The sequence below is a fragment of the Oxyura jamaicensis genome, chromosome 2 (assembly GCF_011077185.1).
Source record: "Oxyura jamaicensis isolate SHBP4307 breed ruddy duck chromosome 2, BPBGC_Ojam_1.0, whole genome shotgun sequence".
NCBI classification, from domain to species: Eukaryota; Metazoa; Chordata; class Aves; order Anseriformes; family Anatidae; genus Oxyura; species Oxyura jamaicensis.
In genome coordinates, this window is record NC_048894.1 from 26,132,679 (window position 1) to 26,158,578 (window position 25,900).

At 42.8% G+C, this 25,900-nt stretch overlaps 1 protein-coding gene across 10 annotated transcripts in view; it reads left to right on the forward strand.

The window, feature by feature from the left end:
* DYNC1I1 (dynein cytoplasmic 1 intermediate chain 1) overlaps window positions 1-25,900 on the forward strand; it is a 191,130-nt gene that overhangs the window by 87,773 nt on the left and 77,457 nt on the right. For all 10 annotated transcript variants that reach the window (XM_035316836.1, XM_035316829.1, XM_035316830.1 and 7 more), the window contains 3 exons: window positions 13,474-13,563; window positions 22,343-22,505; window positions 23,657-23,756. In XM_035316836.1, the coding sequence (XP_035172727.1) occupies window positions 13,474-13,563; window positions 22,343-22,505; window positions 23,657-23,756 (353 nt within the window). The remainder of the gene's footprint in view (window positions 1-13,473; window positions 13,564-22,342; window positions 22,506-23,656; window positions 23,757-25,900) is intronic.

Consider the following 25,900-nt stretch of genomic DNA (forward strand, 5'->3'; position numbering starts at 1 on the left):
GACTTGTGATTATGAAAGCCAGCGGTAACTTCATAGCAGCACATGCTGTCATGAGTTTGTATTAAGAGCCAGGAGCTAACCTGTAAACTTTCCCCTACCCTGTGTTATTGGAATAGGTGTTTTTACAGAAATTGATGTCATGGAATCAAAACAAAATGCTTCATTTTTGTCCGTATTTTGCTCTGAATCATGGTTGTTACTGCAGTATAACAGAGTTCTGCTCTTATCTTCCACCTTCTCCCTCCAAAAATCAACCCATAAAAAACCTGTCTGGATTTTAGCCACCTGGTTATAGTTAGTTTCTTATTTTAAAATAGCTTTCAAAATAGATCAGACATTACACCGTTAAAAACAATTTTCCCTGTAGGTATTGAATATCAGACAGGGCTTGTAGTAATAACTGATAGGTATCTAGAATAATCTTCAGTATGGACTGAGACTACAAAGATCTGTCAATCACTGCGTTTAACTTTAAACACAGATGATTTGAATTCATGTTAGCAGCATGAGGAAGTCAAAAAGATGGAATGGTGCTGTCAGAGAAAAGATGATAGGATTACCTCTGCTGTTAGCCTTTCCTGCTACTTGTTTGAGATACTAAATCAAGGTGAAGTTTATGAAAAAGGCTACAACGGGGTTTTCTAACTCTTCATTCCTGCTGGGATTTTCCTATTATAAATCTGCTGTCAGAAATAAGTGCTTTACTTGTGGCTTAATTTTATGCAGGCACAAACACCTTGGTTCAACACGTTTTGCCAGAGACAGTCTTGACTGTCTTAATGCAACAGAGTCCTCATTAACGGGAACCTGTGAAAAAGAAAAATGCACACATGCTCTTTTGTCGTTGGTCATTCATGAGCAGTCCGATGAAAACTGAAATAAAACATAAATCCCGAGGTGGTGTGGAGCTGGTGTGGAGACATGAATGTTTGAATCGCACAGCTTATGTGAATTATCCATCTCGGAAGAACATTACACTCCACCTTTTGAATGAAGTTCCATTAATGTGGTGGAAAGCTCACAGTTTCTATTTGTTCTGCTGTGGCTGCTGAATTTAGCACTACCCCAGTGCCCACCCCCAAAGCAAACACCTCAGTCGTCGTGATTTTTCCATTTTTATCCAACTATATAGCAGTACAGCAACTAAGACAATAGTTTTGGAGAAGCTCATCAGACTTGCTTAGACAGTTCTCATTTCACTATCCAAGGGCCATCAGTACAGATTTGTGTTTAGTAGTACTTTGCTGTCTTCATAATGCATTTGTCCTGTTCATCTGGAGTTCTGCACAAAAAAAAAAAAAAAAAAAAAAAAAAAAAAAGAATCAGTCCTGATAAATAACCATTTGCAGACTTCCTCCTAGTTTTGGCACTGTTTGTACTGGGCTGTTTCAAGCGTGCTCTAGGTAGACTCGTCAACTGCGTCTGCTAGCATCTTCTCAGGACAAGGATGTAAATTTTGCCTTCAGGTCTTTAGTACTGCAAGTTTGTCCCATCTAAAGGAAATTATTAACCTAAAGTCACAGAAGAGGGAATCTCAGATCACAGAAGAGACCTTGTCATTGTTCATCACAGTAATGTGTTCACTGTGCCGCTTCTGTATTGCTTTAATACCAGATTTAAAAATCCTCACTCAGCTAAAACTGCATCACTTAGGCAGTGATAGACTTAGAGCTGGGAATCCCTTCTTCGTGCAGTGTGGTGAAGTTTGAAATTTCAAAATATAACTTTGTTCCAGTTTGGAATATATAAACTGTTCCAGTTTCAATATATTAAAAGACCACCTTAAGTAAAATTTTTCTTTAGTTTCTGCTCTGCTCAGTAGCGCATGTATGTTTTAACAAAAATTATATCTTTTCATTTTGATTTTCTTCACCTCCTATTTCAAAATAGACTAGAAGTATCAAAAATGAGAAGTGCTTTTTAATGGAAAGCCCCTAACATTTCATTCAGAAAAGGTTAAAACAAGCCATTTTGATATTGCTAGGACTGTCTCTTCAGCTTTCTTTTTTAATCTCCCCCCTTCCATGAAGAATGTGGCAATGTTTTGCAGGAGGCTACGGTTTTATGCAACTATGTCTTTTTGACAGAATATGACTCCAGCATTGCTGGATTTCATGATCAGCTCTGGATGGAATAGTCAACTGATGAAATACAATGTGCCAAATGCTTCGCTTGCCATGAACTCATTGGCACGTAAACACACTGTGTTTCCTCAGATCAGGATGACAGCCTCATTGCAGGCTGTCTTGTGGCATCCCCAGTTAGCACACGGAAACTTTGCAGCTGTGAGTTGTGTTGCAGCTGAAGGGATGAAGGAGCTGAATCCAGCAAGATCTTTCTGCAAAAAAAAGTCTACGCTGGGATGCCTTCCTAAGTGAAAGGCTATGAGGTAGCGTAATCCAGATTATTTTATCTCTGTTTTCATGTGGTTCTGTTGATTTGATGCCCTCATCTGTACCTGAGACCTCCTGCAAGCTGTCTTTGCACTGTCTGGGGAGAAAGGTAGGATTTTGCTTTACGGGCAGCCTGTTGTACGGCCCTTCAAAGCAGCCATTTTTCAAAGTGTGAAAGACACAGAAACAATTTTCCTGGTGAATCAGAACTGTAAAGTGGAGAGAGGGAAGTGAATATCGGTGCCCGGCTGTGGTACAGTTTTATCTTGCCTTGCATCCCAAGAGCTGAATGCAGTCTGCCTGTTTGCATCGTCCAAAGCTTCTCAGCTCTGATGAGCTTGAACACCACACAGAAAAGCTGTGAAAATACCTGGTCCTCAGAGCTGCACTGGGTTTTCTGTCCATAGGAATCTGGGACTTGTTGGGATTGGGGCTGATTTCTGTGTTTTGTGTATCAGTGTCTCAACACCCAAGTTCTCAAAAGACCTCCAAGTGTTCACCTGAGAATCCAAATCAGAGGGCTTTTCTGCGTCAAATAGGTATCTGCAGGTGGGAATGACTCTCCGCGTGCACCAACCGCTTAATTTCAAGTAGGGGATTTTTGAGACCTGCCTCAGGAAGGCCAATGCCCGGGAGGCTGGGGAGGGGCCAAGAGAAAGGAAGAGGCCTTCCTCTGGGGGGGCTGGAGCCTTTGAAGCATGGCCCCCAGCAGAAAGAGGGGTGGGAGCAGCTGGAGCCACCCTGCCAGGTTGTGGAGAGGAGGCAGGGGGAGGCTGCGGGCCGAGGGGACAGCAGGGCCAGGAGCAGGGCACCCACCAGGCCGCTGCGGGGGAGCCGGCTGAGGGGTTTGACAGCTTGTCTGACTGAAGGAGGCTGAGCAGCCTCCAAAGCTGCCCAGGGCAGGCAGCAGCTGAAGTATCTTGCCAGAAACCAGGAGACGTGGGTTTTATTCCATCATCTGCAGCTGTTTCAAGAGCAGCGTTGGGCACCTTGGTTTCCCTGCCACCCAAAGGTGTTGCTCACTAACATGCCTTGGTATCCCTGAAACTGAGATATCAGAAAAGAGTAACCTCTGCACTCCCACTGTGGTAGCACAGAAAGGGTGAAAATAAAACATGGCAAGTTCAAAACTGTCGGAGGGAATTCCTTTTTCACATAGGCTGATGCAAATCAGGGCTAACACCAATGACTAAGGTGAAGTGGCGTCAGTGGGAAACTGAATTAAGCAGGGTCTGCTTGGTGCCTATAAAAGTAATAAGCACGCACTCGTAGCACCCTGACCCAGCCGTTCTTCTGTAGTTTAATTTTATAATAAAATGATTTTTTTGCCTGACTTTTTAAAGACAAATGGTGAAATGAACCTCTGCTCATGTAAAATGCATTTGCCACATGACTAATGGTTATTTTTAAAGTGCTGAGCAAAGTGTATACATGTGTGTGTCAGGGAGGCAAAGAGAGGGAGGTTTTGTATATTTGCTGTGGTAATTGTTTATGAATATAGTTATTTTTTCCAATTATCCTTGTAATGCATCAGCATTCTTGTCTCCATTTCTCTCTGTTGAGGTTTGTGTATAAATGCAGAGATCTGTGCTCTCAGATGGCTCGGTTACAGAGATAAATGCTATATTTTAAGCATTTATTTTTATTTGTAAAGTGCCATAGAACAGAGAAAGTGAGAGATATGTGGAAAAGTTGGAGTTAAAAGTTAAACCATGGTCATACAAGCAACTATATGGCCATACATCTAATTTCAGGGTATTGGACCAAAATGTTACCTCATGTCCAAAAAATATAGAAGAGAGAAGCTCTTAAAGGCCTACCCAGTCAAAGAGCCCATGCTTATACTTAGAGAAGTTAAGCCAAGAGTCAGCTGGAGAATTTGACCTAACATCTATTAGCGTAGCCAAGAAACTAACCGAGACACAATATGGAAGTGGAGAATTAATTTATTCCACAATGGCAAGATTTTATAATCTTGCACAAACATGATGCATGATGGAAAATAGGAGAGGTGGCCCATGGAGTATAATGTCATTAGCACTTGGGGTAAACGAGTCTGTGAAGTCCTAGCCCCTGTGTGTCAGCAGTAAAAATCCCACAGGCCTCGCTCGGTCTGCAGTGTAGTTAATGTTTTAAGTACCTAGTGCCCAGCTGAGGCAACGGTCTGGGACTGACCTCCGAATCAGGCACCGTGCAAATGCCAGATACATCATCTGCGTGTGTGTAATATGAAAGCGGCTTTTGTTTTACAATTGCTGCTAGTGCCATAGGTTGTGGGGACTGGTTTTCATTAACATACTTAGGCTTTTGTGCTTTAACACTATTACATGATCTGAGGGTTTGAAAATGACTTGAGCAGGCCCAATCCACAAAGTCTGCCACGTGTCTGGGTGCCCTTTCCCAGGAAGGGAGTCGTTTCGCACTGCTGGCATGGCGTGACTTCTTCCAGCAGCGCTGTGGAGAACAACCTCTAACAGGTTTCTGAGGATGTGGAAACCTGCATGATTTAGCAAACCCCTCTTCTTCCACGCAAATGAAGTGTCTCGATGGCTTTTTTCCTCATGGATAGCACTACTGGAGTTATACTCCAGCAGCGTATTTTAAATGTATGTATGCTGTTTGGTTTTGGAGCTAGCGGTCTGTAAATGCTGCTGTAAGGCTTCTGCTGTTCCACCATTATTTCATGTTGGCATTTTTATTTGAAGGCCCAACCATGGCCAAGAAAAGGAAACTTCTGTACTTTTCTTTTTGTGCTACATCTTCCAACTGGAATATTTTCAAGCACAATAGAATTGAACATGAGCTTTGGGGAGGGAGGAAGAGGAGAAAAGGGAATCGGCTGGAAGAGATGATGACTCCAGTGGGGCTCTCTGCAGTTTAGTTCTCTGGGGACTGAAAAATGCTTTCAACCAGTGTGATGTTGCAACAGTCCAAAAGAGGAGAGAAAAATCCATGTCTGGTCTAGACCGACCAGAAACTAAAAACAAGGGACACTTTGAATTCTGAGACTCTCACCACAACTGAAAACTGTGTGCAGGCCAAGTAACTGGAAAATCAGTTTCTTGGGTTAGAGAAATGCTTCCCTGAAGAATCACAGGCAGCTTTCCATTTTAATTAGTAAAGAAATGATTACATTCTGAAGCACTGATTTTAATACTTGAACCAGTGCAAAGGTTTGCAATCAGGGCTGTGAAGAGATTCGAATAGTTTAATATGGAGCTTTGTGAAATGGTACAGTAAAAGAATTTTTTCTGTGACATTTTCTTGCCATTTGGCTGTGATAGTCTATCATTTGTCACAAAATGGAAAAATAAGATCTGTCTTCATAATGTACCAAAAAGAAATCTGACTGCAAACACAAGTCAGGAAGAGGCATAGGAACTGGAGCTGAGTGGTGAAACCCTAGATCAGGAGATGATTATGAGAAATCATATACCAGGAGACCTGAGAATCCCCCAACCAGGAGTAATTGAATGCAGTAATTGTTAAGGAGAGCCTTAAAAAGAAATGTTGAGTAAAAATTGCTTATGGGGTACTTTAAGTGTTTTAAGAGGGAAGTGTAGTAAATTTCAGGACAAATTTTTAAGTGGCAACCATACAGACATGGTCTATGCTGTAGGCAAAATAAATTTTCTGAACTAAATTACTCCTCTCAGTCAGTCCGGCTACAGTGTTTGTTTTCTGGGTGAAATGCATATTTTCTTCATTGCACTGGTACAGGGATGGCTGAAGCCTGAGAGGAGGACTCTAGGGATCTAATTGTAATGCCCAGCAGTATCACCTGCTCCTTATAGGATAATGGGTGAACCTTTGCAGAAATTTGCATTGCAGAACAAGGGATGGGATCAGAAAACAAATTTTGGGATGTGGCAGGGTGATATGTAACTAGTATTTCACTTTGCAAGAAACAAGAAAACAGTTTCGTCTCTCAGTCCTGCACTTTTAAAACTGGTATATTATGACTAGGCTGCTCACTGTGGAATATGTTAGGCTAAATGCATTAATTCCTGGGAAAAGCATCCTGCAATCTTCTGGATTACAGTGGTATACAAGTGCCCAACATTATCTATATTGTTTTGTGGTTAAATTCTAATACAATATTTTCTTCAAAAAGATTCATTCAATATACTCGTGTCTGTTAAAAGTAACATGAGTCATGCAGCTTGTATTTCATCAATATGTGTAGCCTCTCTTATTGTGTTACAAAAAACTAACACAGCACTTCGAGATAAAAGAAAAAAATCGAGGGAGTTTGAAGATGCCAACCAGTCTGTTTTTTGTAGTGCTGTGATTTATTCTTGCTCTTGCAGAATTGCAGTCAAAAAGATACAGACAGACCATTTTTTCTGGTCAATTTAAAACAGTGTAAATGGAAAGTTTAGGAAGAATCTCACACGCTTCTGCTCAAGTCCTTTAGATGCCATGACCATACAGGAGTTCCAGACATTCATCCATCCACTTTTGCTCTTTCTTTTCCTAATGTTTTCTTTTTATATGGCAGATATTAATGCTATTAGAAAGCATGACTCTCTGTCCATGAACTCTGTCGTGTCCATGAACCAAGGACAAGATGATGTGTTGGGAATATGTCATATCAGAGATGGGGAACTTTAGAAGAATAGCATGGAGCTTTTTAATTATCCTTTTATGCAGTTAAGTTTCTTTCTGGAAACTGAGCAGAGATACCTTGTATGCATATAATTTTTGCATGCAAATATGCTTGCAAGCTCAGACTCACATGAAATTCTAATCTGAAATTTGTTGCCTGTTGCATAGAGTTTAGGCTAAGATCTGTTCACCTCTGTTTTTTCAGTATTCAGCAGTAAGTAATCGTCCCTGCTTTGGCTAGCTGAAATATATATTTTAGGAGGCAGCTGTCTATTGCCAAGAAGAGCCTGCATGCGAGAATATTTCCATCTGGTATGACTAACATGTGCCCAGTGTACGTCCAGTCTCACATCCCACTCTGCAAACAAAATCCACTGATGAATTAATTCTCTTCTTGCTTCAAAGGGCAGTCAAAAGATGAAAGTGAAAAACTGGACATGTTTCAAAAAATTACATTATATGAAAAATAGGCCATTCAGCCAGATTGCAAATCATAGATTTTCAAAAATGTGAAATGTCAAGCAGTTCTATTTTAAAAAGTATGTATTTCCTTGCTTGCTGCATATTTTGCTAGTGATGGAAAAAATGTATTCAATAAGGAAAGATAGTGTTTTAACTTTTTATCAGGATATTGCCAACAATATTCAAATTGTTTGATCCAGGCTTATGTCAATATAAACATGATGCATTTGTCCTCGCTTAGTTTGTAATTCTTTCATATCAGAAACAACAAAATTAATCTGAACAGCTGTAAATATAAAAGTGATGCAACAGTTTCTGGTATTTCACAATTGCAAAATCAAGTCTGCTTCTTGTGAAGACACTTGATTCTATTGAATTTCATATGCATAGCTGAACGTTCACATGCACTAAGGGAATGTCAATGCTGATATAAAACCCTATAAAATAACCTGGTGACTTCTCATATATCCATGACTTAGACAATAAAATATATAATTGTGATGCTAATTGAGTTGCTGTTTTAAAGATGTGTCTTTAATAAAGGTATTGTTTGTACCTACCCAAAATTAAAAACAGAGCTGTCAGTCTAATTCGATATAGCCATCAATAGTCAAAACAATGCACAGAAGCTGCAACTTCTTAGCTAGTCTTAGAGGTGCAGGTCTGAGGAGGTGTAAATCCTCCACCCAAGAAGAATGCACAGCATGCTGCCTGATGTTTAACTGGTGGTACATATATTAATAGAGCAGACGCCTATAATTACATAAATCCTCAGGGAAAAAAAAAAAAAAAAAAAGAGAGAAAAAAAAGAAAAAGGCTGTTTAGTAAGCTATTTGAGCAGTACCAGTGCTAACTGCCTAAAACTGGTAATCCAAAACTCAGACAACCAACAAAGATAAAATGTTCACCCAAGCAAAACAGTATTCATCTCAAGAATTAATCCCCGAAGCCAATGTCATGTGAAGTCCTCTCAGATGTAGTTATTGTATTCCACTTTGTCCTGAATGTGCCCAGTATTTTTATATGGTGTCTGTCTTCCTAAAATCATCTGTGCTCTTTGTGAATATTTGGTTCAATTCAGCACATCTGGGCTTTTTCTCTGCAGGTGCCAGCAGATTAGCCGCGTGTTTGCAGGGCTTCCCCCTCCACTTACTGGGATTTCAAAATGGTGATCCATCCTTGCAGAGGCCAAAGCAAAGGCCAGGCTCGTTGGAGATAGCAGTTGGGCAACATCTGAAAATAAGTAGTTTACATGCAGATTAAACTAAAACAGGTTTGGAGGGAGAGGTCATACATTTTATTAGAGCTGTTTCTATAGTTGGAAGAAAACAGGAAAGTTTTTAGGCACGTGAGACCACCTTCTGGTCTGGAACAGAAGCAGGAATGTTCAAAGCTAAGTAGAAGCTGAGAACAATTGCTCTGCTTTTATTTCATCATGTTAAATAAAGCACTGTTAGGACTAATTGGCCACCTCCTAGAGCCCAGAGAGTCATCAGGCTCCGAGTTAGGAAGAAACGGTATTTGGTCCAGCTCTGTCAGTCTGCATTAATCCCACATATGGCTCCACCAGCTTCAGCAGACAAACATCTTGTTCAACATAAGCATTTAATGATCATTTCCATCGAGAAATGGTTTATTTACAGTGAGAGGCAGGGTGGCCTTAGTGGGCAGGACACTAGGCTGAAACTCTGAAGTCAACCCTCACTCTTCACCTAGCTGCTGGTCTACAGAGTGATCTCCAGCGAGTGGGGCTATGCGTCAGCTTCTGCGTGGTAAATGGGGGTAATAAAACTGGCCTCCTTGCGAAGTCCTTTGAGATCTACAAAGAAGTGTTACACAGCGGCCATACACTTCATTACTAGCTCTTTTTTTCATGTGGTTCCTTTAATAGACATTTGGGTTCTGATTTAGATCGTCTGAGCAGGGTGTAACACTCCTGGTGTTAGTGTGAGTCTGTGTTTGCCAAATGTGACTAGGAGACTCCTTCTGCTGCTATGTAAGCAGCTGAAAAGTTATTTCTCTAAACTTCCCATTGTCAGAAATGCTCTTAAACAGGGAAAGGCTATTTGTATTCAGGAACTGCAGAGCTGTCTTCACCTCCCTGCACAATTTCTGCTATGGCACATCCTATCTGAACAGGCATACGTGGAAACAACTGGCCATATAGACACTTACAGACTCTCCAGTAAGTGTAGAGTTAATGTTATCTTCTTCTCATGTAAGTAAATCACAGGAAAATGAATGCCAAAGCATTTCACATTATTCTGTAATGTATGCACAGTCAAACGTACATGTGCATAACCATCTTTATGCACAGTGGCAAATATATGTACTATGAACATCTACAAGTGTGTATGCATCAATGTTAAATAGTGCATGATATCCAAAATAAAACTATGGCAAATAAACATTCAGGTTGCAAAGCCAAGCTACATTGGACATTCCAGAATACAGGTTTCCTGGGCATCCTTAATTAGCCATTTAGAATATGCGTGATATATGTATGATGATACAGTTTTAATTACATGATATCATGTGTTTTGTTTTTTTGTTTTTTGTTTTTTTTTGTTCCTTAACAGATTCTTGTATCAGCCAATGAATGGGGAGTCAGCTTTTTAACCCTTCTGGTTTTTATCTTCTTCCACTCGGTGTTCTGACCTCAGATCTCATTTCAAAGCATCACACCAAACACAGAAAATATTGATCACCTTCCAAGCTTTTGTTTCTCTGGTGCACCCTTCCTCCAGTGTTATTTTCATCATGCAAAAGCACTGAAGCACAGAGAAAGAAAAGACAAAAGTGTCCAAATAACAAGTAGTCAAAGCTGCATGCGAAAGATCTGGGAGCTTTGGATGCGCAGCATTTCCATAGCACTCTCCACTCAAAGCACAGGCCCAGTTGGCTTCAGCTCTCAGTACTTCTGCATTTCAGGCCCCACGTGTCTCTTGTTGAGCACCCAGAAAATGAGGCCAAGCACTCAAGAGGGAGGAAATTCCAGAGTGAGGTCATCATGCCTCCACGTGCGGAGGGGAGGGAGGTAATCGTGCCCAGGCAATCCAAATTCTGGCATTTGCTAACATTTTAACATTTGGCTCACAACCATATCATTCTTTTTGCTGAATTTTTCTTTGTGTGTGTATACGTTTCTCTGTAAATACATGAGGACATCTGAACTGTATCAAACCTGCTACAAGCTCTTGCACTGCCTTTCTGGTAAAACTAATATATTGGTGTTTGTGCTCTTGGAAAAAAAGGCATGGCATGTGTTATAATAACCTTTAGTTATTTTTCCTGCTGCAATTAGATCTAGAAAATTCTTGGGAAACTTGCTTTTGATTGTTCCCAGAAGGGGAAAGAAGGGAAGTAAAGAAGATGTACCTTAATAGGTGCTGAAGTGTCAGTACAGCCCCCTGCTCCAGCTGTGCCACAGCCATTCCGTCCTTCTCTGCTTTAGTGGCAGGAACTGGCAATCAATTTGCCTCCCAAAACCAGGGGGATCAAGGACTTGTAGGGAACAGTGATGAATTTGCTTCATTTCAGTCTGAAAACCTCATACTAAATCTAAAGTTTTACATTTGCAATGTTGTTCCTGTGCCTTAGCAAATTACGAGTCAGGCACTGACAAGCATGGCATGCTGCTTTAAAAAAAATCACAGTATTTTCAGTTAAATATTTATTTCTGTTTGCTTTTTGCAAGTTTTCCTAAACCATTCACCTTTTGAAACTTCCCTGCACAAGCAGACAGGTTGGAAACAGGTTAAAAATGGAAGCTGAAATCCATACATAAACCGCTGGCTCCAAGAGCTGGTGCTCGAGGGAACGAAAACTTGTAAGGCGAGACTCACAAACCTCTTGTGGGAGTTGGCTCCATTAGGCACCTACCAGAAGCGTGTCTGTGTGCGTATATCTGTACACCGTTGCGATCCTATCTGCGTGAGCATGCATATCTGAGGTTAGCAGAGTATTCCCTGCCTACCCTGCCGGTCACTCCTCTTTCTTCTCACACTTCTCATCTGCTCCCGGGGAGTGTCCGTCTCCTTTCTGCATCCCCGTCCCCACTAGTGCCACAGGCTGAGGGCAGAGGGACCTTTTTTACCCCTGCTCTGTGTGCACACCAGGCAGCTTCTCTCACTCTCTGCTGACCGTGTGGGATGCTGCCTGCCTTTCAGCCAGCGGACAGAGCAACGTGCGTGCTCTGCCAAGCTGAAATGCCCCGGCTTGCTGTCTGAAAGCTCTTTCAGTGAATATATAGGGCACCTAGGGAAACGTGATTGCCAAGTGAGGCATCAAAGTGAGTGCATATCGTACTTCCCCCCCCCCCCCCCCCCCTTTTTCTGAGCTTTCCCTCTTTTCCTCACTAGCAGCAGGGGAGCGAGAGCATATCTTATGCCAAGATTTCGTCATTTTCCCCAGAGGGAAGAGCACACTGTCCGCGCTGAGACACTTCCTTAGCTTTGTGGCTAAGCCATGCTTTGCAGCTGAGATGTCAGCTAGCAACCAGCGCTCTGTGGGCTTCTGGGAGGAGTCCTGGGGTAGGCAAAGCGGTGGGAATAGTATGGTGCCTATTAGGTTATTGAAAACAAAATGCAGCTGTGTGTTGCTGTTGGCTGAATGCAACCTGTCAGCACCAGCATCCCCCCAAGAAGCTGGGACCGATCATAGCCAGCCTTCGCAGAAGGTGCCAGTAGCCAAGCAGCTTGAGGAGCATGACACGTTGCCCCCTCCCTGCTCCCAGGCCCACTGTTAATGGGGTGGTGTTAGAGCAGCCAGCGTGCCTGGAGACGTGCCACGTCCCGAGGAACCATATGGTGACAGGCGGATTGCTCAGGGAGCCCCAGAGGACCCACAGCAGTTTTGCTGATGGCTGAGTGCCCCAGGCCAGGAGAACATCATTCCCTCATGTGGCAGACCCACCCAGGGCACCATGTACTTGCTGTGCTGTGATGCTAAGTCTTTGCTCCACAACCATTCCCAAATAATCCCTGCATAGCCCATAGGCTAATTTATCCTAATTGCTCATTAATGTAACTCCCTCTTTTGGGATCACCTCTATTTTCAGCCTTAGTAGCTCACTGAATCTAGAAGACTGGGCATTTCTCCCCTCTCATGAGTGTGAATGGGTCAAGTGCAGGCTGCGGGCTCTGGAGAATGACTCTCGTTGCTCTAGCTGGGAACAAGTAAGGAGATTTAGCTAGATTCTGAGATACTTTGGTGCATCGCTCTGTCTTTCCAGCTCTACTGCATTTTGTTTTGGACTGGACAACCAGAACCCTTGTAACTTCAAACAGACGGAAAGAAAGGAATGAATAGTTTGCCCTTCTGAACAAAATGACAACATGTGAATGTGGGGGGAAAGGCAAAGGGAGAGAGGCATTTGCATAGGTCAAGAAAGGTCATTAAAACATCTGGCAGTGGTAACTGACATGTGTCAAATTTTAGTGTTCATTAAATTCATATTAATGCAAGAATGGCTCTTGGGCTCCAAATGCTGCTTTTGGTTGCTGTGTTCCCCCAGTTGCCACTGACAACTTTTCAGAACTGTACCATGCCTGTTTGCTTGCTAGTGGCATCTGACCTAAGGTCAGATTTCTATTTAACCCCTTCCTGTAGGTCAAAAGACAAATTAATCTGGTGAGAATTGAATTGGAAATGAGGTGTCTGGATAACAGGTGTCCCGACTGTGGAATAGCTGCCAGGCTGAAACGTGTTTGCATCTGTTCTTATGCCATCCAAGAAGTCATCTCTGAGGTCAAGGAGATATTCAGATGACATCTGAGATGGGAAGTTGCCACAGGGAGCACAAGGGGCAGGTGCCTTGTGTTAGCAGATCATCTTGCAGTCTTGGGGAATGTTTCTGAGAGGGGCACTTTGAGTATACAGTAGGTATGTTCATTTGTTGTGCACTGTGCTTTAGCTGTGTTTGCTAACAGATTATAATTGTAAAGAGCATACGTTTTTTTCTTTCCCTTAAAAAGGAGAATCTCACAATTCCTTGTCTTCCTTTTTCTAGAGGATGAAGATGATGAAGAGATGGTGGAGCCAAAAGCACAGGATGACTTGGAGACAGAAAATAAAGACCAGAAGCAGGAAGTGAAAGAAGGTACTTTAACAAACTAAAAGAGTTCTGTTACAATGTTAAAGGACTCGATGCTACAAGTAGATATTCTCATAGGTAGTGTCCATTATAGAGAACACAGCAAAATTGAAATGGCCACAATTTCCGTTGATTCAGAACCACACAAATGGCATAAAAGCAAAAAATTCTATCCCATTGACCCAGCACAAGACCTCAGCTGTTTAGAGGAAGCAACTTGTCCTCGTAATTTGGGATCCAAAATAGAGATTCTTGGATTCCAGGACAGGTGCTTACATGTCCTCTGGTTTAAATAGCCTACTTAAGTGAAAGATTTAAAATGTGAATTCCAGGCATTCCAGCAGCTCCACAGACATGGTTGACCTTTAGAGGTACTCACTTAGGGCCCGTAACTGTCGGTCCACTTGAGAAGGGCAGAATTACACCTAGCGGGGGCCAGGAATCTTCCAGAAGAAAACCATTTAACTGGAAAATGTAGACTATCACAATCAAAGTGTTTTTTTGTTGTTGTTGTTTTGTTTTGTTTTGTTTGTTTGTTTGTTTGTGGAAGCTGCCCCTAGGGAACTTAAGGTCAAAATTGAAGCCATGCAGTTCCTGCTCTTCTGTATCTTTGGACTGAGACATTCTCCATTGTTACAAGGGACAGAAATTCAGGTTACAGCTTCTTTCTGGTACAGGCTTGTGTCAAAGTGGTGCATGCCAGCACTGGACACACTAGATGTTCTGGGTGTATCTCATTTGCTTCTCTCAAATCCATTCTAGCTTTCCTAATTGGAAGAGGGATGTGAAGCTTGGTCTTCCTCATCTGGGAATTTACTGGAGTGTTGGCTATTCTGCAGCATCACTTTACACGGTCAACACTTACCCCTGAGTGAAATAGAGGAAAGGGGCTGAAATATCAGCAAATTCAGTGTAAGAGGAGATGAGTTTCTTGTCCAACACTTCTTATCTTGTAATTGCCAGGATTGCTCACTATGCTGCTTACCCTCTTGAAAGATAACTTAGTTGCTCAGGTAGGGCCTAAGTCACTTCTTGCTCTGGTGATCATTTTCAGGATGATTCTGTGACCTTGGCTGTGTTTTTCACAAGATAGTCTCAGTATGGCACAAACACATGGTTGGTTAACAGAGAAGCCCAAGAAATCATTGTGAATAAGCAGTGGATACTTCTTTCTCATCCAGGGGAGTCTGTCATGATTTACATCAGTGTCAGAAAAATCAGAGTCTGGTGTATAGTAAAAACATTTCACTGTCCTCACACACAGAAGTGAGTTACAGTACCAGCCATACTGTTTTGACTACAAATTGATCTTTCTTCCCTTTTAAAAGCATCGTGGAAGTCACCCATGCCTAAACCCTGCAGTGCTCATTGCTCATTTGGTTCTCACAGAAATACGGAGCAGGGAGCTCGCTCCTTCACCCTGCTGCTGCACCCACTGCTCTCAGTCACCGCTGCTGTGGGCAGAAGGGAGCAGTGGCAACAGCAGGAACAGGCATCACAGAAGAGTGATTGCAGAGCTGAAGACATGAGCAAGTGGCATGGCAGTGCAGAAAAGCTTACTTTTTCCAAAAATTAGTTTTCCTCCCAAAACAGTGGAGGCAGTTTATATATGGGTTCTAGCAGTCACTGGCCTAGCACAGTACCTCTTTTCTTAATAATAACAGGAAGCTATAAATGCTGATTTCTCTGCACTTACACACTGTCCTGGGTTGCTGAATGTCCCTGTAGTATTCAGCTAACAGTTGATCCCATCCCCATTTATTGCCATATAAAAATAATGCTAGTGCTTATAGCTGGGGAGAAAGCACAAACTCCTGTAGGAAGAAAAGAATAAAAAAGGTAAATGCATTACTGCTTTGTTTTCCTTTTTCATGGGCTTTCAAGTGAATGTTTTACATACTTTGCTGACCAAGCACCATCTCCAACATGTTCTATTTCTTCGCTGTGTTTTAGTCTAGAGGAAGCGCTTGCCTTCCCTACCTGGCAGACCGCAGGAACAGTAGCTGAACAGTGTTGGTTTATCACTAGTCCGGGACACACAAACTGCAGAATGCAAAAGCAAGGCACAGCTTGTTTGAGCAGATCTGGCTTTGTGAGGTGCTAACACTTGACTGGGTTCAAGCAGGAAGAAAAGATGTTCATTCTCTGATAGAAAGTGAACTTGACCTGCAGTACATGTCATGACAGAGATTAAATAGTGGCATGCTGATGACTAGTATTAAATGCTGTGAATCAAATGAAGCAATTGTCCCCAAATTGACAGCGATCGGAGTCCCATTTTTAGCGTTTAGTGTAGCTCTCTCCCTGTTGGCTTCAGCCCTTTCACCAATAAAATCCTGTTTTCCTCTCTGTTGTAATCACCCTTCTCATGTTCTGAGCAACATTCGGAGTTTGAAGCCATCGTTTGTGTTTCATGGAAGTGATTAAAACCATGTTACAAGTCAAACAGGAGTTTAGAAGAACGTTTCCTGTCGGTCCTGCACTCTGTGCGCCTACTCAGAATTAATAGCTTTTCTGCAAATTAGCACATAATGGGTTAAAAGCATGTTTATGTTGGCATTAAGTACTCTGGCTTCTTTTTCTCTGCAAGGCAAGACAATATTTTGCAAACTTTTTAAAGAATCTCTAATAGATATTATAGTGGCGCCATTCACACTGCTATATAGTAGTTAAGGCTGTGTCAGCACTTCCATTATGAATCCTGTTTTTCAGGGATTTATAACCCAGCCGTAAAAATTTGCTCTGGGCTGAAATTTGGTTTCAGCTCAGGGAGCACATTTTTAACAGATTAAAAAAAATCAGCATGGCCTTTTTTGAGTTATAGGAGTGTAAAAAGAAAAAAAATAAAATCCATGGGAGAGAGAAGTGTTGGGAGAGACAGGCAGACAATTCTTTTGTGAAAATAACTCAGAAATAGGTCAGGATGAAAAACAAAGATTGTTCCGTCTCCCTCTCCCCAAGCCAAGGGGACAGGAGTGTTCTATTTTTATAATGGTATTTTAAGAGGAAATGTGATTTTTTTTCTCTCTCTCTGTGGTTTATAGGTAGTCCCATTTAATTCTACAGACGTTTATTGCACGCTTAATTTCCTCGTCTTCCCCCTGCGCGCCCCGGTGTTGCTCTGCCGGGCTGGGAGGGATCGCGTGGCCGCTGGCGGGGCACGGCCTGGTGCTGGCCTTGTCCCAGTGTCACCACGAGGCACACAGCGCACCTGCCATGGGGCAGCCCACCTGGCACCACCCCATGGGGCAGCATTTTGCCACCCTGCAGGCACTGGGGGCAGAGCAGCAAGCCCTGCAGAGCGTTTCTGGAGCGGGAGGTGAAGGCCAGGCTGGCCAGCTGCCGAAAACTTGGGCCCCCACCGTGTTTCTTGCACGTGGCTGTCCGCTATCACCCGTGTCGCAGGCTCACGGTCTTCCCGCTGTGCTGGGAAGAGCCAAGTGTGGGATACCTGCTGGTGAACCGGGCTGAGACCTGCCCGTTCCCAGCAGCTCCTGACCACATAAACAAGAGACGGGTCCCGAATCGTGGCATCGGGTGGGATGGGGCTTTCCACCGCCAGAGAGCTCCGGAGCTCCACCTTAGGCGCCTCTTTGTGTCAGTAGAAACCACATGAACAGCGGGACGGGCTGGGTCTTGAAAGTGGGCCTCAGCCTGCAGCCGTAGATATATCCACAGAAACTCGCTTGTGATGGGGGAGGCTGGGATCTGCCGCTTCAAAGGCCTGCCATGCCCTCCCTGGACGTGCACACGGGCTTTGTGTGGCCGTGCTGCAGGTGGGGGAGATGCCTGGGATCTCGCAAGCATCGGTAAGGGAGAAACAAGGCAGGTTGCTGGCTTTGCCCCTGAAGTCTTGCTGGGGTTTGTAAGAGACTGCAACGCCACAGTTTCGCTGCTGTCAATGCCACAGCTAGGTCAGGAGAGCCCATCCGTGCTGGTAGCTCAGCTCAGACATGCTCAGGGGGTGGTGCTCAGCACACACGGACCGTAGAGAAGCTCGTTCAGTGGTAGGAGCCCTGCCTGGCAAAGCTCTGAATCCAAGGCTCCAGACTCTGCTTTTCCAGGATTGAAAAATTCCTAAATGTGCCTTGAAATCTCCCTTTATATGTTCAGAAATTGTGCCATGCGGGGACTTGTGTTGTAAACCTAACACAACCAGGACATGGCATGTATCAAACTAGGACATGGCATATATCAAGCTTCACATGAAAGTGAGAAGCACAAGAAAAACAGGAGGATCACAGGGAGACAGGGACTAAAAGCTGCTGAGAGCCGATTAGCACCTTGCGGTTCTCATGCTGTGCATTTCTGCCGTACTCAGTAGTCAGCACATCTGAAGTTTACGTGGATTTAAATACACACTAAAAGAAATAATGCAGCTCTTAAAAGGGTTTTTACTAATCTCCTTCTGTCTCTCATTATATCTCTGTGCTCATAACAAGGCTGCTTCCTGCTTTACTGTTTTTATTAGTTCACCCTTTCTTTCATTCACTCACTCTTTCTGTTCTTTTTGTTTTTTTTTGTTTTTTCTTTTTTGTCTTTAATGCACTTCACATATTTTGTCAGGTTTTTACAATTGCTTAGGCTGCAAGAGAATATTTTTCCATTCTATTGTACTTACTTAAATGAGGGTCTTTCTCTGTTTTTTTAAATATCCTTTTTGTTCCCTTGGGAGAAGACTCGAATCCTGTTTTTTTAAATATTTGTGAATTTGATCCAGCACTGCTATCACAACTATTTATGTTGTATTTACTACAGTCCTGCTTCTGTCAGATAAGAACAAGACTGGAGCATTTTTTTTAGCCTAGCTCCTAGCAATCCAAGGAAATGCTTTTATATCTTTTTTTCTTCTTTTCTTTTTTCCCCCAAGTGCTGAATAAATCTGCTGTTTGCATGTCATGTTTGATCTTTGTTACATATTCTAGGCCTTTTTGTTCATGCACAAGTATGCAATATCTCCTGTTATGGATGTACCTTACGTTTCCTTCCCCAGCAGCGTCCTCTGTGCACGTACAACTTTACAGTGTTTTTATTTTAAATGTAAATTCCATCGTATTTTGTACAACATTATACATGACAATGAGTACAGGGCTCCTTCAATACATGTGGGTGAGCTGGGAGCTCCAGAGGCAGTGGGGCAGCACCCTGCTCATGGCTAAGCTGCAGCGGCTCCGTGACCGGACAGGATGCTCAGTGGCACTTTTGGGGTCAGGCAGAGCTCAGAGGTCCCACGTGGGCTGCAGCACAGTACCTCTTGCAGCGAGCTGCTCAGGGCCACAGACCAGTCCAGCTCCTCCAGCCAGGAAGCAGAGCACGGGCACAGCAGTTTTGTTATGAAGCTGCTGAACATAAACGAGAGTAAAGTACGGGGCTTCCTTTTTGGGAGCTCTCATTGCACTTCAGGCAATAGGCACGTAACTTACGGCACTGGTAAGCTAAGCATCCTACGGGGCTTTGCTAGACATGGAGGGTTAGATGTGGTTTGTTTGGCTTTTACTTTAGGTAGAGCAGATATTTGAAGGCAATTGCTGTATTCTTACCTAGAATTTCTGGAGATATTGTCACATCACATAGGTCTCTGTGACAAAACAAAACAAAAAATACTTTGATCAGCTACTTATATTTCTTGTAGTTTTCCTTGAAGAGAGTCTGTGTCTCTTGAAAGCTGAGATCAAAGTCACTGTAAGCCTCTAGACAGGAAGAGAAATTGCAGAAAATTACATGGATTCTTTTATTTTATTCAAGGTAATGGACAGTCAGGAAAAAGGAACAAGGGGAAAATGGAAGTGGCTCTGCAAGATAAATGGTTAGAAAATCTTCATATTTGAAAGAACAAGCTTTTTTTTTTTTTTTTTTTTTTTTTTGCTTATGCTCCATGTATTTGCAGAAGTTACAGAAATGTTTTACACTGGAAAAATAATGATGTTAACATTCTTGTAAGCAGAGATTGCCTCAAATAAAACTTCAGAGGCAGACGAATGAAAGAAGAAAATAAGGTTAAAATATGAAGCTTAATATCGCCAGGGGGCATCTGGTGTGTCAGTCAGATGAATGAGGTAAGCTGATTTATGCCCTACAAACTTTAGCCAAGGTGTTTCTGATGCCGAAGAAGGTTTAGTAGGCTGCTGGCCTCCCACAGATCATTGCTAACTGCTAGGGAGATTTTGCTGAGGTAGAACTGCAATCATTTGTGTCTCCATTGCTTGTGAACACTCCACGGCTCCCAAGCTGTTTATTTTTTGCCTTTCCCCTTTCTATTGATTTTTGGTTGTATTTTCTTTGCCAATCCAAGTGGGCAAATGACCGAGTAATAAATTTATATTTCCAGGCTGTAGAGAGGATTTGATTTAGCAAACACTTTTTAGCATTTGGAGCAGTTTAAAGTGAGTTTTCCAGTTGCAGTTATTTGCTCCCCTTTTATGCCATTTTGCTGCATTGTCATGCTTGTTGTCTTTGATTCTCGGAAAGTGATGCTTTAGTGGTGACAGTGGGATATTGCCTCATTATAGCCTTCCTTGCCAGATGAGTTCCCTCAGTGCCAATTCCTATTCAGTAGTGGATGCTGCAATAGGTCAACCTGTACTTTTTTGCTAGTCATTCTTTCTTTTTTTTTTTTTTTTCCTTTTTTTTTTTTTTTTTAACATGCATTGCTTCTGTCTAAAGCACTCAGAGGCAAATTGTGCTCCTGCCTTGGTAATTGTTGCTCTGCTACTCAGGGGGACCACGCAGGGGGACGGAGATTTTCTCTGGATGTGTGGAGCTCCACAGGGCCCCCTAACCTGGTGGCAGGAGGAAGAGGGCCACAGCCATAGGAGATCGTCAGAGGCTGAAGTTTCTGACTTCCAAGCTGATTTGTCTCCTGAGGATCAAATTGCTCCTCCACCTTTTGCATTTTTCCTACCCTCTCTATTTAGACTGGATGAAGTAATTTTGTCTATTAGAGTGAAAGCTTTGACCAGGTTAGGTCAAACATGGTGAAAACATGTAAACCATGAAAACATGGTAAAAAACATGGTGATAACAGCCTCTCCCAGCCACAGGGAGTGCTCTAAAATCAAATACCCTGAAATCTGGGGGAGCTGAGTACTGCAGAACTGCTTTACCATGTCAGTGCTCCTGCCTATGGTTGCTCCTTTGAATCTGTACCTGCCCCTGGAGCTGGCCGGGGAGTCGTAGCCAGTTCCTGCCTCTTCAGGCAGCTGTCAGCACAAAAACCTAGTGTGAGCCATGGGGAAATGGGATGGCAAGCAAGGGCTATGTCTCTCCAACACCTGAAGGTAGCTGTGCAGCACAGCACAGCAGCTGGGGAGTAATTTTGAAGTGCAGCTCTGAGCTGTGTCACCCTGCATTTAATTGAATGTTAAGATACAGCAGAGCTTGGAGTTACACTTTAATGTATGCTGGGTGTTTTCTGAGGCACTGTGCTGAATTATCTTTTTTGGCTGCTGGTATTTTAACCCAATATGGCCTAGGGAGACTGCAAGGTCACTTGCAAAAGTAATCACCTCAGATCTGTAGTACGAGGCCAAATGTGGGAGACCTTTGGTCACCAGTTAAACTCTAAGTACAAGTCTCAGTAATTTTGCAATAAATCTGTCCATTTATTGAGTGATGTCTGTGTACCTAATTATGAATTTGGAACAGTGTTGCCTGTTAGCATAATTCTTATGATGCCAACAGAGCTCTTCAGGCTGGAACTGTGACACAGCTGCAAGGTTGGTTTGGTGCAACTGCAGATACTCATGGCATTTTTTGAAATATAAATGTTTCTGAAATACAGCTAAAATGGTTATTTAAAATAACAAGTAGGCAAAGGCATAATTGATACACAACTAGTATGACCCTGCGGTGTAATTGGGAACAGTTTTGCAGTGTAGAGCAGCATCCCAACTTACTTTCCCACAGTTACTCACGTTTTAGTTGTAATTTACCACCAGGTCATAAAACTGATGGAGAGGTGAAACTGGTACATCCTGAATTTCTTTCAGATGAAGGGTCATACTGGCAATACCCCTTTGGAATTTCACACCTACATTTCCCTGTATGTGTAAGGAAGCAACTTCATCCTGCTGGTGCACAGGGATGTGAGCAGGGATGTAGGCAGCTCCCACCCCTCCGGGGCAGCTCTGGCCAAGGCTCAGTGACACTTGTTGCTCTGCCTTTTAGGATTGCTTTGCAAGGAATAAATCTGCCTGAAAAAAAAATGGGGTTTGGTCGGTTGCTTTAGATTTTGCTGCCTCAGAGAATATCTTCAGTTATTTACTTCATTGTCTTACAAAAGCTCTAAAGTGAGGACAGAATTTATCAGTGACACCAAAAGAAATTGGAAGAAGTGAAGGGACAGATTATGAGAGCCCTTTTAATACAAAGAAGTGCAGTATAAATTGAGAAGATTATTTTATCTTTGGCTCCTCTGACAGGTCCCCCGTTACATAAGTGTTCTGCTTTTTCAAGTTAGGTATTGCCTAAATGTCAGGCAGAGATTTCCTGAAATAGGAACGCTGAGTTTATTTAATCTGGGGCTTTAAGCATTTTCCATTTCAGAATAATAAATACGTGAGATATAGGATCTCTTCTGTGTAAATGCTGTATTCTGGGAACATACAGGAGTGTGTTCAAACATACTGAAAAAATTCTTAGTCATGATTTTAAAAGTAAAGCTTTAATTTTTGTCTTGACAGTACTACAGCAAGCTTTCCTGTCTAAAGAAACTCCCTGAAGATGTTGATTCACTTGGAAAGGAGTGAAATGTCATACTCTTAACTACATCTTTTCGTTTTCCAAGCTCCTCCCAGAGAACTGACAGAAGAAGAAAAACAGCAAGTTCTTCATTCAGAAGAATTCCTGATATTTTTTGACCGGACAATACGTGTAATTGAGCGAGCTTTGGCTGAAGATTCAGACATATTCTTTGACTACAGTGGCAGAGATGTAGAAGAGAAAGATGGGTCAGTTTGGGGTTTGTTTGCTTTGGTAAAATAAGCTTTAAAAAAAAAATCCAATGCCAAGAAACCTTAATTTTGAAACTAAACTAAACATTTTTATAGTTAAGAAAAGGGTAAAACCTCTCCTTGAAGTCCTGGGTCACTTTTTCAGCCCAAATTATTTTGTAAAATAGCTTTGTGCTTTATCACTGTGTTATGGTGAGTTTTTTTTTCTTTAAAATGTTACTAAGATGGTTTATATTTTGTTTCATTTTTTTGGATTAAATTTCAAATTCTGAAGAAAAACGTGAATATTTGAAACATAGAAATGTGTGTGTACACGTGGATATGTAGATGTGCATGTGTACATTCCAGTGGCGTGCATCTGTGTGCTCAGATCATGGCATTTTTACAAATGCAAATTACTGTTGTTTATATCATACTACTGCACCAGGTCTGTCATGGATCCCGCTATGCTAGGCACTGTGTGGAGGAAAAGGATGATGTCCCAAAGTGTCTGCAATCTAAACACATAAGACTGGAAGTGACAGGTTGCATATTCTGCAGTTTATAGGGGGTACAAGAAGCAAAACATGTTAGTATAAGAGGAAGTATTTAGGTTTCAGCAGCTGCATATCTATTGAAGCCTTGTGGCAAATCAGGAGCTGTGTTGTATGTTAAAGTTGCTGGTGGTTATTCCAGAGCATCACCCCTGTGATCAGCTAAATGCATCCCTGCATTGAGCTTCAGCAGATCCTAGTGGTGCCAGAAAGCATTTGCCATCTCCATGGCCAGGAGGAGATGCTGTAACTTCACGATTTCAGGAGTCAAAAATGAGAGAATTCTGGTTATAGCTTAGATGTGAAGATTCAGAAAAGGGGGTGCTGAATGCCAGGTCCTCAGAGACAAATGTGGCAGGGGTGGCTCAGGGTGTCCCAGATGAGCCAGCCAGAAAAGAGACGGGAAGGCAGCAGAAATTTAGAAATCTGTTTTTGTGAAATACATGTAAATCTGTTCCATGGTCCAAAGTTGCTACTCCCTGCAAGACTGTCAGTGAAAGCAATTAAATGAAGGTGGCAGACTTCTCCAGAAGTTAGTCAGAAACTTTTGCATTGATTTTCACAGCATTTGAACCCTGCTTCTTCAAAAAAGTGTCACTTTGTTTGGATTCACAGAGATGTTCAAGCAGGAGCCAACCTTTCCTTTAATCGTCAGTTCTATGATGAGCATTGGTCAAAGCATCGTGTCGTCACCTGTATGGATTGGTCTCTTCAGGTAAGATGTGAAGCTGGGAGATATGTTTCTGTATAGCTTCCAACTTCTCCCTAAAAAAAAAAAAAAAAAAAAAAAAAAAATAGACCACTATAATTTTGCCACTCGTTCTGCAGAGTATAATGTTATTTCTTAGCTAACAGCAGGGCACTGAGTGAGCAAATTCATGTTTCTCCATAACGAAGAGTAGGGGGCAGTAATGAAGTTGTCATTTTTGTATATGTTACTTGATCTTCAAAATCAGGGCTTTGTATTAAAACTAAAACAAACCTGACAAGACTAAGGAACTCTCCTTTTTTCCTCTTCCCTCCACTCCTTCAACACATGGAATTCCTTTTAGGACAAAAGCTTTAAAATTAGAACAATTAAAAATAATTAACTAAATAATTAAAATTTCATTTAATAAACAGCTATACATAATAATATAATGTTAATAAACAACTATACGTAATAATATATAAAAACAAAAATAAGGAGGAATATATTTTTAATATACAAAACCCCAAAACATGAACAACTTGAAAAGGTTGAATAAAAACATCTTTCTAAAAATGTGGGTCCTCTCTTCAAGCTATGAAAGACAAGACTGCAGCTGCCCAGGCAGCACTCTAAAGTAACGTGCCTGGAAGGTTTCCAGGTTCTGTGCACTGCAAAGCACTGTCATACTGCAAACTAAAACTGACTAGAGAGCTGCTTAAGCTTCCCAAAGCCAGCACAGCCACATCAGCAGGGCACAGAGATCAGGTTAATTAGTTACTCCATTGGAGAGCTGGTGTTAGTACACACACATCACCACGGGTCACAGTTTGACTGAATGTCAAAATCATTTGGTCGCAGTTTCTCTCCTGCTGCTGTCATCCTCTCTGCATCATCCCTGTCAGCCTGTTCCAGCCTGAAGCAAAGCAGATAGTTACCTTGGGGAGGAACCCAGGGAGCCTCTGCTCAGAGCTAAGGGAAAGCTTTGTTTAGCCTAATTGTGGAAGAATTTGCTCTTTCTGCACCAAGTTAGATATGCCCGGGGACAAGGAGGGTGTTGAAGGCCAAGTATTAGCTGGGGAGAGGATGGGTAGCACGGTGATTCTTCATCCATCTCTCTCTCCTTCCCCTCAAAATGGTGGCTGGGCTCCTTCCATCCTCCTGGGAGCTTCTCAGGGTTGGTGGCAGTGGACTGTATGAAGGAGGTGGCAGGCCGAGGGAGGACAGGAACGTGAGCATCACTGTTGTGCTGTGCAGGTGTGCCTCGCAGTCTGACCAAGGTTGTGTGCAACAGACACAGCTGCAGCCTCTTCCCTGTGTGCAGAGAGGCTGCTTGTGACATCCAGCTCACGCCCCGTGTGCGAAATGAAGGATTTACCCCTTTGCTTTCATACAAAATATCAGCTTAACAACAGGTATGTGCTGGTGTGATGTGGGTGGCCTTTAAGCACATATGGATTTCCACAGAAATCAAATATAAGCCTGAGGAAACACTTATCTTAGGTTGTTCACTTGTTCAGGGGCTGGAAATTACATGGAATTCTTATCTGATGTTTTCCTAACAGGCAGCTCTTACTGTATTCCCAGGGCAGCAAGAAAAAAAGCCGCCTCAGAAGAGCACTGCCAAATGTAATTGCTCAGCCCCTGGGGCACACAGGCATGTTCTGCTTCCCACCTCTTTGTTCCAGGGTGGCCCCTCCTGCCTTCCCCTCTGTTAACTCCTCACGCTCAGCTCCCCGGCACCCCACGGGGGCTTCTCCACCACGGGGACTCCCGCACGCCGGGGGCTCCTCCGTGCCACTCCATACCAGCTTGGGAGGAGGCGCAGTGGCCTCTCCTGCCTGCTTCGAGCTGTGCAGGGGTATTTCACCTAACTGCCTGCTCTGCTCCTCGCACACGCTGCGGGCCGCAGCAGTGTCCAGTTTGCCAAAGGACAGCTGGAATAGTCATGGGAACTGCAGCGCGCGTTGCTCAATGTTCTGCGATAGAACTGTTGCTGCAAAACATCCCGGAGGCGAATAGAAGCTGAATCAAACAAAGGAGCTTGATGCATTGATTAAACAAGTTTTTCTGTTCCTAGTCACATGTAAAATATGGCCCCGAACATGTGAGATCATTCATACCATTAAAGCTGACCCACCAGCCCCTTGATTCTTTTGCAGAGCAAAGGG